Here is a 13,534-nt window from a genome sequence, read left to right on the forward strand (position 1 = left end):
TCAGCTATGTTCATTATTCAGCAATCCATCTATCCCTGTGATGATGCAATAAAAGATGAACCTGAAAATAATATTTTAAAACTATACAACTACTGTTTTACTGTCGTATTAACAAAATGGGTAATTGTGAAAAAATGTTAGAGATCCTAAACATCCATTTTTTTTACAATTTACTTCCCTCTCTTGGTTCATTTATAAAAATACTGCAAATCAAAACCTCCACATGAACATGATAAACTTCTTAATTGAGAAATCACCTTCTCTGGTTTACTTTCACCTTTTCCATTACCTGATTTATAAAATGGCATTGGTATATTTTAAGTTCTCATAGTAATTTTTATTAAAATATGCAAACATCAAACTTTGATAAAGCTAACCAATGATGTAAACTTGTTGCTACAACTTTTCAAAACAAGCTCAAATACAAAAAGAAATGAAATGTGTCATACACATTTTATTTTTAGATTTGGCTGTAAATGGATCACTTTAACAGCAAATAGCCTGTTACATATAACATGTATCCTCAAGATTTCACAGATTATTTTCAACTATTCGGTCAAATCATGTCAACTAATTAATGTCCATGCACACATAAACTAACAATGTTCCTAATTTTAACAAAATCTGGTCTCCAAGATATGGATGCATCAGAAGAAGTGACATGGAACATTTATATCTTTGCAGGGAAATTTCCATTTTCTATCTGCTCATCCCACCTCTGTGTCTGCAAAAGATGTAGATGGTAATATAATAAGCAAGCAATAAATTATTTCAGCTGCATAAAATATCCCTAGATGTAGATATTATGATGGCTTTTACCAACACAGTTGAGCCTGATGCAACTTGTGAATGATAATATCCTATGAACAGTGTTCTGCACATGCCCAATTGTTTACAAGTAGTGTTGGCTATTTTTGCTATAAAACACATATTATAAACTTTAAAAAAGCCTAAGACATACCCATTCATTAGGGCAGAGGGAGCGGTAGACCCGTTTGAAGTAATTGCAAGGTTCATAATCCTTCCCCTTGATCTTCTGGCATCGGTGAAAGTCAACATAATTCTGCCAGCAGTTCCTGCAAGAATACAGCACAAATGTCACTATCCCTAAATCAAGGTAATCTGAGATCTCTGAGCAAATACTCAATTTCCAATAGTCACAGAGAATGTACGCATGTAAAGAAATCAACTTAAGAAGCTGAAATATTTAGGTACAACAAAAAACACAGGCGTATAGTACAAAGTGTGATTTCTCTGTAAACAAAAAACATGTGTAGTAGTACTTCAAGTGTATACGGTAATATCAAGTTACATTAATTTCTCGCAAACATATATGTGGGAAAATATGTCATAAGGTCGAGAACTAGTGAAAGAAGCTCGGTAGGAATTCACAAAACAATTTGTTAGTAATGATAAATTAGTCGTGTGCCTACGTGATCTCTTCTTACCTGGTCTGGTTTTGATTAGGAAAACGTGAGTCAAAAGGTGCAGTCTTCATTTCATACTTTTCTTCAGCCATGACTGACAAAGACATAACCTAAACAAGGAAGATATTGTTACTTCAGAATAAACAAGCTTATCGTTTGTGCGCTGCTCAAGCGATCGCCCCAACGAATTACTAATACAGAGCAGGCGTAGAATTTCCCACTATAAAAATCATGCCCAGCTACCGAAAATACCTCAATTTCGAATATAGTTATGTATTATTTAAATGTGCAATGCCCTCATGTCTTTAAATCTCGAGAAAGTGGAAAAAAAAGAAACAGTTTCTTTCCAATTCAATTCGGTACACCTACCAATCTGACCTTCAAGTAACAGTCACGACTGCTATGGCGGCGAGGTCGTTAACAACTCTCCTGCAATGAAGAGCACTTTATGAAAAGGATTATCTGCCCTTGTACTTGTAGAAAAATATCGTCAAACGGTGTGAAATGCGAGCTATGAAATAATGCAACAATCATCATGACACGTGGATGCGTGAACATTTTTTATTGTCGAGGCACTTTTGATAAGAGAATTTTTTTCGAAAGTGGTATAATGATTTTATTTTAGTAGGACAGCGTGCATCATGGACAAAATATACAAACGCGCGCTAACCTTCACACACATATACAAACTGGATCAGTTGGTACCAATTAGTCACATTCCACGGTTCATTGACATCTTGGATTAGTTTCGGCGCTCTTCTTTTACATTTTACATTGGGAAACGAATTGTTTTTGAATGACGATTTGTACAGCAGCCCTTCATTTGTGTTAAAAACTGTTTTATTCAGTCAGCTATTGAGAAATGTATTCTTAACGTAGTACCGTTATTGATAATATTAGTTTATGCAATTTTTTTTGAGTGTTATTCTGGTGAAAAGCTTATCAGTTCAGTATATTCTCATGAACAACCCCCTTCCCATGTTCACTCATTCATACATTCTCTCTTTGAAGCACACACACGCACATGGCAGAGATATACAGTGATACCTCGGTTCTCGAACATAATTCGTTCCGGGAGGACGGTCGAGAACCAAATTGTTCGAGAACCGAAGCAATGAAACCCAAAGGAAATAATGGAAACTGGATTAATTCGTTCCAAGCCCCAGAAAATGCCTATTTACTGGCCTAATTTGTATATAATATGTAGAAAAACATGAGTCTCAACAAGAAATAAGAAATAAAAGTGTATTTATTAAAACAAAAAAAATAAAATAAAATGTACTGTACAGTACAGTAAATTGTGTTTCATTTACTGTACCTGTACCAAACTTTATGGCAGGAGGGAATGAATGTGGAGGGAGGAGGGAAGGGGGATGGTTATTGTTTTGAAGGGGAGTCCTCTTCAATAAAAACAGAGGGTAACTGCTCTTCGGGTGTTTCTGTTCTCTGTATCTTTTGCTGAGGAGAATCAGAATCTTGCTCTGCAGTTGCTTGTCTGATTTCTTTACGGAAGAATTTGTCAATTGTTTGCTGTTTTTTTCTCCTTTGCAAAATTTTGCGGAAAGTGGACATAACATTGTCATTAAAAATGTTAACTGCTCTATTTGCTACCACTTTATCAGGGTGATGTTGTTCAACAAAATTTGCGATTTCTGCCCATTTTACACACATTTCATGACTCTCTCCACAAAAACGTGACTCTCTCTCTCTCTGCACTCACACTGATGACGCAAGCAAGGCGCGCTGGGCAGAATGAACGCCATTCGGCTCAACTCGGCTCATCTCGGACGTTCGGATGTTCGAGTTCCAAATATTTGTTCGGATTCCAAGACAAAATTTTCTCGAATTTCCTGGTCGAATACCGATTTGGTCGAAAGTCAAGGCGTTCGAGAACCGAGGTATCACTGTATTTCAAGATTCAAAATGGTTATGGGGGAAAATATTCACAATCTTTTTAATTCTCAAAAGTACACGAAAAAATCCAGAAAAACCAGCAGTAAACTCCCTTGAGATTATAATGACATGATCTCTATCCATTGATACACCATCTTAAAAACATTCTTGCCAAAATGATAGACATGACAAATCACTTACAAATGACAAGAGAGTGAAATGCTTAAATTACAAATATGGCTTTAAAATATATCATATAAACATTTAAATATATAATCATGATGTAAATTAATGATGTATATATCCTCTTAAATAATCTTCAGTTTTTGAAATGTTACGTGTTTCAACATTGCTTTTCTTCTATAGTCAATGGTGAAAGATGTAATCATGGAATACCACCCTCATCCCCACTACTACGTACCACACATACACAAATTTTAAGAAACTTTGATGACTTGGTAAATTACAACAATGTACCCTAACAGATTTAATAAGTACAAAGCAACAACATAATGAAATGGTAAAATTGCAGGCTATTTACTTATTATCAACAATAATTGCACGCTTAAATCATAATCCCTGGTAAAATCTAACAGGCAAGTACAGTATACAAGTGATGATGTAATCAATCTTGATTTTCATAAAAAATCCACTTCCCTTTTGGCAGTATCAAATAAGAAAACAATCCCATGTTTGTTTCTTGAAAAACAAATTTTAAAGTATTGCCATTCGAAATTCCCACGTCCTTTTAGAACAAGTATATAAAGAGTAATTTTAAAACACCTTTTATAAAAGATCTGTATCAATATGCCAATATACAAAATATTTGCAGGTTACTACCAAAATATAAAGGACGTAAAATTCATTTATTCATTATTCATTCATGCATGGGCACATGCACAAATCCAGCAGTGAAGACACACTGTCCTGTTGTCCATGTTTCTGCATGTGTACCTAAATGCATGTTTTCATGAAAGGCTCAGGATCCAACACAAAACTTAAGCTGCCACCATATATTAGAGATCTTAATCCCTTCATAACAGATCAAAAGAAATTAATTTCATATAGACAATTCTAGGCAAAAGAGATTGTCATGATGGTACAATCCAGACCAGAGACCAGTTAGATAAAGCAGATGAACTTTTTAAGGCCTGATGGCAAACAACTACCAATTCTATCATCATCCATATCAAATATTTCTGTATGTAAATCAGATCTTTCTGAAAATGATTCCTTTAGATATTTTCATTTATACTGAGTTGAAATTTTCAAAATGCTATTATTCTCATAATTAAAGAATGACAAACTTGATAATCTCACGAATAAAAGGCATCAAAGTTTGATTCAATGCACTGTATGCATTAATGCGATCTACAGGTGAAAGACAATAAAAGCTTTAGGGTTTATATGATGAACACCGATATTAAGTACCAAAATCCAGAAGATGCTGCTCAGATTATGGTCTATCTCTTCCATTCCTCAATACAAATGATGGACATTCGTTCTTTATACAAATATCAGAAACATTAGCAATTAATACGTACAACACCTGTATTTTTTCTAGCATATTGCTAAGGCTCTTATAGTGAGTGCTTCTTGGTATAAAATAGATTTTGCTTCTCAGACATCAATTGTCTGTTCAACAATCCTGTGACGGATGGTAAACTGGGACCATGAGAAATATTGAACAACAGCAAGAAGAATTGGAAAGATGCTTATTATCTGGAACATCACACTCTTGAGGATGGATGTCTCATATGTTGGCAATGAACCAGCCTGCAGTCAACAACAAACAAAGAAAAAAACTAAGATTCCAAACCTCAAAACAATATTTTCAAAAAGCATATTTTATTACTCTCAGCTAAAATCATATATTATTCTATTTCAGGAATTTAATAAATGATTCTATTTAAGTACTAAGCCAAGTCAAACATGAAATTAAGCTTAAAACTGCTAAAAGGTAGCATGGTCATGTGTTGAATTACCAGCTGCTGTTATGATAATATTGTGATTCTTAACAACATACCTTAGAGTGATTGAAATCTTACCTTCAGTTCTTCATAACCGTATGCATTCAAAACAGCAACCACAATCATAGGTGCCAAGGACTGAGATGGCTTCACTATCAAAGCATTTGTTGCAAACACGGTTGAAGAAATGTGGTACCTTTGTTATGATGAATATGAACATAGTGAGTATATGAATTCATGTATTAATATACACAGTATAAAAAGAGTGCTTAAGACTCAAGAATAGAATAATTAACGCTATTTATTCAATTTTTTTTTTTAAAGCACTATTACCATGAACAACCTTGGGGAAGGTGGGCGGAATATTGGTGTTCTACGCCGAGCCAGCAACTAAGGCTATATCATGGCAAGGCAGCAAGCCATGTACACAGATGCCACATGCAAAGAAAGAACTGCGTGCCCGAGACAAGAGCTGAACCTAGGACAGCCAACCTTTGCTGTATTGGTTACAGGCGCTAATCGTTACATCACTGGACCACCCTACGAACACGCTTAACCAATCATAAACCAGAATTAATTTTCAACATATATAGCTTGCTCACCTGCGGTTATACTTTTCTTTGTCATGGTCAGCAATGTCCGCCAGCGGTAGGTTAAACAAGGAAAAGGTTGCAATTGCAAAGCTCCTGTGCATCAACAGTTTGAAGTAATGCTTAGAATTACTGGTAGGAAGACTGTGATCATTCAGTGGACAAGAGTTTTATACATCTGACAGCAATTGGTTTAAAATTAAACAAAAACTGTTACATTTTAGAGGAAAACTTATACATGAAGAGATTCTCTCTTTCAATCTCTCATAATAGATATTAGTTCTTTTATTAAAACTCTTTTAATTCATTTTAATGCACCTGCAACCATTCCTTTAAAAAAGCTATTTATAAAGTACTGGTGAATTGATACAGTCCTTAATTATGACCTAGACTGACATTAAATGACATTTACTATTACAGTGACATTGCAGGTCATCCAGCAATGAATTTTTGCATATGGCAATTACAATCCTTAGCTTTGGGAACTTTATTTTCATTATTCACTTTTGGGGAAAAAAAAAAAAAAATTCAAGCAAAGTATAATCTCATTTAGTAGTTGTCAGTTTCAACTTACGATGTGACGGGTTTGGGTAAGAAAGAGTGTTATTTAAGTTGTTCTCATATATAACCAAGGACATGTTTAAAAATAGACTCTATACAACTCATTGTCATCAACAGTCCATGCTGTCCACACCTGAACAATAGATAGCTATAATGTCAGCATGCATTTATACATGCACATGCAGCATTAATGAGGCATGCACAGTATTGTTACAGCTTGCTTTATACACATACAGGCTTGGTTCGTAAGACTGTGATTGCTTATATGCTAGGCAAACAATCTTGCCTCAAGCCAATCATTAAGTTTAAAGGTGTTCACATGCGCATGCAATTTTAAAACATAAAACCGACCATCCAGAACTCAGACGAAAATACAGCATAACTTACGGCTCAGTGGTTGGACCATGACTGATGTTGAAAAATCAAATGCCGCATGCCTGACAAACCAGCACTATTATGATACATGGTCACTGACATACTAAATATTTACAAAAAAAAAAAAAAAAAAAAAAGTTTGCATCATCATAGTAGATGTGTCCTATCTGACAGCATCTATCTATTCGTTTGACCATAAACCACTCCACTAAAACCGTTCCACTCATCTTAAAGTTACAATGTATGCAAAACAAACAAAAGCCTATAACTAAATAGGGTCGTCTTTCACACGTCCCCTCCTTTCCTTACTTTGCTGTTGTGAAACCAAAAAATCAAAGTATTATCAACATTAGAAGGCTTTAAAACCTATTAACTACATGATCTTACACATTTATCAAGACTATATTAATCAGCACGAAATAATAGTTTTCTTACGAATCCAACAAAATGAAGAACATAAGAAGCCATGGACTGGATGGACCCATGAAGAAAATAGTAAGACCACCAAAGAATTTCCAAACAAAGTTGTATCGGATCACATGGAAGTACCCAAGTCTTTCAATAAGCGGTGTACCAAATATTACTGCCAACTGGAAAAAAGATGTCTTTGTATCTGTATAAGTCATTAACAAAAACAAATCATCTGAGCAATGTATTCAACATAAAATCTAATCCTTTTATAGCAAAGAAACTCTCTGATAATGTCTTTGACCACAGTTCTGAAATACTGATCCTGATAATTATTTTATACAATAGATGTGTCTGTGACACTGACAGCAAGAGAGAGAGAGAGAATGTGCATGTGTGTATTGTGCAGGCATGTGTTGAAACATTACTATGCATGTTTATAAAATATGCATGTTTACATGGATAGATTGTAACCCATGTTTAAAAAAAAATTGTTAAGATTTCATATCTGAAAATGCCATTGTCATTAAAAGGTGGAACTTCTTGTGGGTGGTTTTTAAAATGGTTTTGCCCAGGCAAGGGTACCCTTGCTGAGTATTAATTGGAGACAACTGACCACTAGTGGTAAGTACTCTGTGTCTTCCTACCTTTCCTCGCATGGGGAAAACCATTCTCCTCCTACGGTCAAAAGAAGTTCCGCCTTTAAAGTTAATTGAAGAAAGAAAACAAGTTTGTCCCCCTCTCCAGCAGATATGTACTGCCACAGTTAACAGGTCATCTAGCTGTGACTGTGTCCATGTCTATTTAAGGCTTACAGTATATATGACAAAAGGAAGGAGAAAAAACCTTGATGTGATGTTTGAAAGTGCACAACATGCATGTGTGTTACAAAGTTAAATAGGTTTTCTTCTAGTTCTGGTGCACTGATCATCAATTCCTGAAAGTTATCAATATGTGTAGTAAATAGTATAAATTTTTCCACAGAATGTATTTGTTTCATGCTATCAGTTAAACAATCAAGGAAATATATTTAGAAACACCTGCTGATAAACTGTATCGTTATCCATAGGACTGGACTGACATGCATTGATAACCAAAGACACCATGCAACACAACACATATAATGAAGCTTGAACAAATTACTGGATTCTACAATGTATACTCAAAAGGCAAAAATGCAACAAAATCATAGCTTATTTTCTTTGCATGGTTAATTAGGAATAGTGTTCCACAGCACACATGATCACCTGCATAAAGCTAGTAAAAGCAAGTACTTGCTGCAAGTGTCTCATCCAACAGAATGACAATAGGATGGTGAGAAGACAAAGTGTAACGGTTTATCATCTTGCAATAAAAAGCTGGTGTAATAGTGATTTCTGGTTTTATAAATCAAAGCTTTGTTTTACACAGAAAAAAGCTCTGCATAAAGAATGCCAACTGTTAGTTTTTCAACTCAAAAAAGCAGTTTGGTGAAATTTTGTACATGTTTAAAAAATACAACAGTTGTTCTTCTATTGTTCTTTTCTTTGTCTTGCTCTTCCATTTCTGCATAAAATGTTAAAAAAGCAGAAAGCCATAGCAGTTTCGCTCCTCAAATTAGTGCACAATTATTCACTAAACAAATAAGCATAAATGTGTAACGGGCATGATGTTTGAGAGTTGGGTGTGAAACTCCAACACAAATTCGTCAAATTCGCTCTTTATTTTTGATGTTAAGAAAATTCTCCTAGCTAGTATCCTCCTCTGGTCTTTTTCTAACGTCCTCCGTTTTTCCGTCACTTTTTCGTCGACCTTTTTGTCGTCACCCTTATTTTGACATCACAATCTATGACGTCACACCTCCAGCCCACCACACACCCAAACCAGAACTCAAAATAACTATGTAAATACACATGACATCCCCTGGTTGCCCAAATGTCATGGGTGTTACAAATGCTTACTCCTATTAAGTGGGTGGACTTCTTTTTTTAACGATTGCTTTGAGAATGATTTAAGCACGTGTGCCAATACTTGATTAACTTGAAGAATACTTGAAGAAAATTAAGGTGAACAATATTGTGAATTTTTTTACCTTTTCACCAAATAATGAATATTTTGAGCATTTAATAATGTCTGAAGCATTGTATTTTCTACTGCCAAATTATTTCAAAAGCTTTCAACTCACCCCTCCTAACGTGCCTGTCAATCCGTAAAAAATGCTTCGGACACTCACAGGAACTTGAGACTTTGGGATAAGATGGTCACAAAAGATGGCTGTGAAACCTGACAGGTATGCCTTATGGAATTCTTGAAAAAAGTTGGTGACAACAAAAGCAATAAAATTCTTTTCTCGTAGAATTTGCACAGTGTTTCTGAAGAATGACTCTTGATTCTCTGTACCAGGGTCTTTGCAGGTTTCCTCTGCAGGGAATGTAACTTTAGCTTCAATATCATACGTTGTGTGAGCATGAAGTCCAGCATACATCATCAGCAAGCTTGCCACAACAGAAATACCAAGCGAAGTAGCCTGAAATGCTGTAAAATCTCTCAAACTGTCTGAAGAAAATTCAAGCAAAAAGATGCTCTGGGATCCTATGAGACTTGTTATAGTTGAATATCTTGTAAGAAGAAGTCTGTCAGTTTGGCAAACATTCAGTTCAGTAAATAGACAACAGGACAGAAGTCCAATAAATGTGTACAGGGTATCATAAATGCAGAGAGCAGCAATCAAATGAATGCCTACTGCCCAGTCACTCTGTCCAAAGGGCAGCCATGCAATCATGTAGGACATAGCAAAAAGAGGTGCTGTGAAGAAAATGCCCTCCCGTCGTGTCCTTGTCAAAAAAGAATTTGTGTTGTCCTGCAAAAGTGCAAAAAGTGGATCATTGATGGCATTCCAAATCATGAAGAGAACTTGAGACAGATGAAACCAGTTCTCCTTCACATTGTAAAGATTGAGAAAAACTTTCAAATAATAAAATCCAAAACTTCTGCTCAGCATGGTAAAGCCCAGACTCAGGCAACAGTATGCTGCTGTTCCTCTTGGAAGATTTCGCTTCATCTTTGTTCATGAGGTCCAGCTTCCTGTAAACACAAATTTAACATCAAGCTAATTGTATTCTTTACTTATGTAAGTACATTTAACAATAGTTTTAATTCTTTAATGTGCTTTCTTCTGTCCTAAGCTATGACTAAATGAAAGCATAATATATAAAGTATAACATTTTGTAAATCCTTACAAAGGTATTCCTTTTTTTTTTGACAGTAGATATTTCTAGTCAAATCCTTGACTGATGGGAATGAAAATGAATGAGAACTCCTGTTAATCTGGTTTGTTTCCACAATATCTTGCAATACACTTTCTGCATCTATGAACTGAATGTACACGTATGTTGTCATTAATATTTTTCAAACACTTTATTAATTGCTGTAACCTTTGCTTATAGCTCAAAGCTAATGATCGAGACGGTGTAAAATTGTTTATACTACTTTTTAATATATCTCCAGTTATAATGTAAAATTATCGACTGAGCTTATGACGCTGCAATAATAAAATTGTTACAAAATTCTGAAAACTTAAAACTGATCAAACGGGACACGTTGTTAATGTCCGAGTACCCTTACCATTCGTTCCGATATATTAGAGTACCGAATAATGCAGTTTAATCACGAACATGTATTATACACCTGATCCGTGGTTTAATCCGTGTTTACCACAATGCAAGATGTGTACAATGTGTACACAAACATAGTGTATGTGTGCATAATCATGCGTGCGGGTTACAAATGCTAGAAATAGCGCCTGGCTGACATTTATATTGGACTGGTGGGCTGAATTTTTAATTTTAAAAACCTAGTCGTGTTAAACAGCAGGCAAGGTTATTTCCGGTTTTTATGGGATCTTTATGAGCTGTTTTATATCACTGATTTTACATTTCTGCCTATATTGTTTACCTGCTTGACTGATTCTGAAAGTATTTGCTGATTTCCGCGAGAAATAAACACGCAGTTATACTTTCTATTATTTCAGTACTTGTGAATGCGATGGACGAACACGAAGTGAAATCGGAAAAGTTAGAAGTGCAACCTGTAGCGCGGTGTCAAAGTGCTTATTCAAGCTGGCGACGACTGTTGATGTTCAGCCACACACATCATCTTCAGTAGTTGTGTGGAATATATATCTGACATCATTCAGAAAATGTGGATTCTATTGTATCTGCACCAGTTTGCAGCGTGGCATGCCAGGGAGTCCCAGTTACCAATCTTTTATACACTTGTTTACAGTGTACGCGCGAGATCCACCGGCCCCATAGTTGACGGTCGAGGTCGTAGTCAAGGGGCCGGTCATTTCGCCCCAAACAATTATCAACTCGACCACAGGAACTCGTGCTACACTATCATTAACGCGCCCTAAAGACAAGCAATGCGCTTCTCTCACCTGGCCCACGATCCGTACTCGCCAAACTGTCAAATACACACTACCACATTCAACAACTATAAATTATCAGTTGTGTTGAAGCTTCAAACATATGCAAATTTCTTGTATTTTTCAGTGAAGCTTCCTATATATGCTCGATGTTGACGTTGAGTATATCATTTTAAAAGAAATTGCAACTTCGGAAAAGTTTCTCCTCTGGCAGGATCAATAAAATTCTGAATGATATACAACAAAAATAATACCACGTATACGTACTTGTATTACACGTCCGTGATGACACTACAGTATACAGCAGCGGTTCTCAACCTTTTACTTGTGACGCCCCCCCTGACGGACACCGGTACGTCCGCGACCCCCTTAGCCAGCTAGGTCAGTGGAGGAAGGGGGGGAGCCTTAGCTAACCTCGAACGCCGCGTCGAGGAAATCAACAACGGAAGAACAAAGTTGGTATCTGCAAGAAGTATAACTGTTAATGAAATTTTACTAAAGCAAATTCTGCGGTGCTAATAAATATTATTTTATTGGACACTCACTTTGATTAATGAGAAGGTTGAGCCTGCTTGCTGTTGCATAGAGAAGCGAACCTGTGTGCGATGTTCGTACCCACTGCTATCCGCAGCTCAGCCTCTGCGTCCACACGATTTCTGTATTGAGACTGTAGTGCTGCCAATGCTGAAAATCCTTGCTCACACATATACGAAGTTGAAAATGGCAAAAAAACTTTCATTGCTGGAGAGGGAGAGGGGAGTCAGCAATCTAAGCTAATTTCACTAATACCGGTATAAGAAACTTTTAAAAAAGGACCACCTTCGCGACCCCCTTGTAGGCACGTCGCGACCCCCCAGGGGGTCGCGACCCACAGGTTGAGAACCACTGGTATACAGTAATTTATACTGGACGTAGAAGATCAAAGTATAGAACTTCTTCAGGATTCATTTTAATCCTCGGGGAGATTTCCGCTGCTGCATGTGTTGCTTCCATCAATCATAATTAAGCAGCTTATATCGACTACTGTAACTCTGTGTTCATAGATCGTCCTGGCTGCCTGCTTGACAAGCTCTAGCGAGAGCTCAGAACAGTGCTGCCCGCATTGTATTCCGTAAGAAGGTCGACGACCATGTCACACCCCTTCTACGCGATCTCCACTGGCTGCCAGTTGGGACTCGCATCGAATTCAAGATCGTCATGCTTATAATTGTTATATCGTGTTGTTCATGGCCTTGTTCCAATCTGAGCTTGTGTTGCCAATACCAGCCTCACAACTGGTCAGCTCACTCGGCCCACGCAGGTTTTCTATTCCACGGAGCAGACTGGAGACGTTCGGAGTCGCTCTTTCTCCTCCGGCTCCAGTATTTGGAATGGCCTGCTTCTGTCCTTCCGTAGGAAAGACCTACTATAACTCATCCATCCTGTTGTCCTTTCTCCCCACACCCTATCTCTGCGTTCTTTCATGTTCTTGCATTGCTAACCGGTGCATGCTCGTGTATGTCGTGCTTGTTTGTACTGGATTGTGACGACTACATCACACGGCCTCATTCCCCCTCTGCTCCTCTTGTGAAGCGCATGAGCTCGCCTGGGGGGGGGGGGGATGCTCTATACCAGTGATGCCCAACCTTTTTCGGCCTGCGGCCTGCTTATCTACTAAGTGTATGAGGGCTTATATTGACGACATGTTTTCTTCCTTTTTTTTTTTCGTTTTTTAAGGTCTTCTTTTATTACTAACATGCCGATTTCCTGCACTGTGGGCAGAAGTTTCGCGGGCCGGATATGGCCCGCGGGCCGTAGGTTGTGCATCCCTGCTCTATACTAATCCTATTATTAGTATAATAAGCGTTCTCTTGTTTATGTATAAAAAAAAAAAATCGGCACGAAAGTCACCAAGTAGGCACATGT

General features: G+C 36.9%; 1 protein-coding gene across 19 annotated transcripts; it reads right to left on the bottom strand.

Moving 5' to 3' along the window:
- Positions 1-436: 436 nt before the first annotated feature.
- On the bottom strand, positions 437-11,957 carry LOC112553177 (cytochrome c oxidase subunit 6B1-like). Of its 19 annotated transcripts, XR_003096980.1 has the most exons (8): positions 11,291-11,613; positions 9,389-10,287; positions 7,252-7,406; positions 6,829-6,878; positions 5,893-5,976; positions 1,806-1,856; positions 1,449-1,537; positions 962-1,076 (listed from the first exon to the last, which is right to left on the bottom strand). XR_003096980.1 is itself a non-coding variant. In XM_025220273.1 (7 exons), the coding sequence occupies exons 2-6, from the start codon at positions 10,262-10,264 to the stop codon at positions 1,828-1,830; spliced, it is 1,194 nt and encodes a 397-aa protein (XP_025076058.1). In that variant the 5' UTR covers positions 10,265-10,287; positions 11,291-11,573; the 3' UTR covers positions 1,463-1,537; positions 1,797-1,827. The 19 variants fall into 19 exon arrangements, 9 of the variants coding, with proteins under 9 accessions (XP_025076123.1, XP_025076114.1, XP_025076058.1 ...); XR_003096982.1 differs by lacking the exon at positions 6,829-6,878 and having other exon boundaries at positions 11,291-11,604; XR_003096986.1 differs by lacking the exon at positions 962-1,076 and having other exon boundaries at positions 1,463-1,537; positions 1,797-1,856; positions 6,829-6,919; positions 11,291-11,615.
- Between the last annotated feature and the right edge of the window lie 1,577 nt (positions 11,958-13,534).

This window comes from Pomacea canaliculata, linkage group LG1 (assembly GCF_003073045.1).
Source record: "Pomacea canaliculata isolate SZHN2017 linkage group LG1, ASM307304v1, whole genome shotgun sequence".
Taxonomy (NCBI): Eukaryota; Metazoa; Mollusca; class Gastropoda; order Architaenioglossa; family Ampullariidae; genus Pomacea; species Pomacea canaliculata.

What these genes read in the sequence shown, in the direction of transcription:
- LOC112553177 (XM_025220259.1), bottom strand. Translation starts at nt 10,264, where the DNA reads ATGAAGCGAAATCTTCCAAGAGGAACAGCAGCATACTGTTGCCTGAGT. An exon ending in TTCTTCATTTTGTTGGATTC is followed by an intron (nt 5,977 to 7,251) that starts GTAAGAAAACTA and finishes GTTGATGCACAG; the next exon opens with GAGCTTTGCAATTGCAACCT. An exon ending in AAAGAAAAGTATAACCGCAG is followed by an intron (nt 5,487 to 5,892) that starts GTGAGCAAGCTA and finishes ATCATAACAAAG; the next exon opens with GTACCACATTTCTTCAACCG.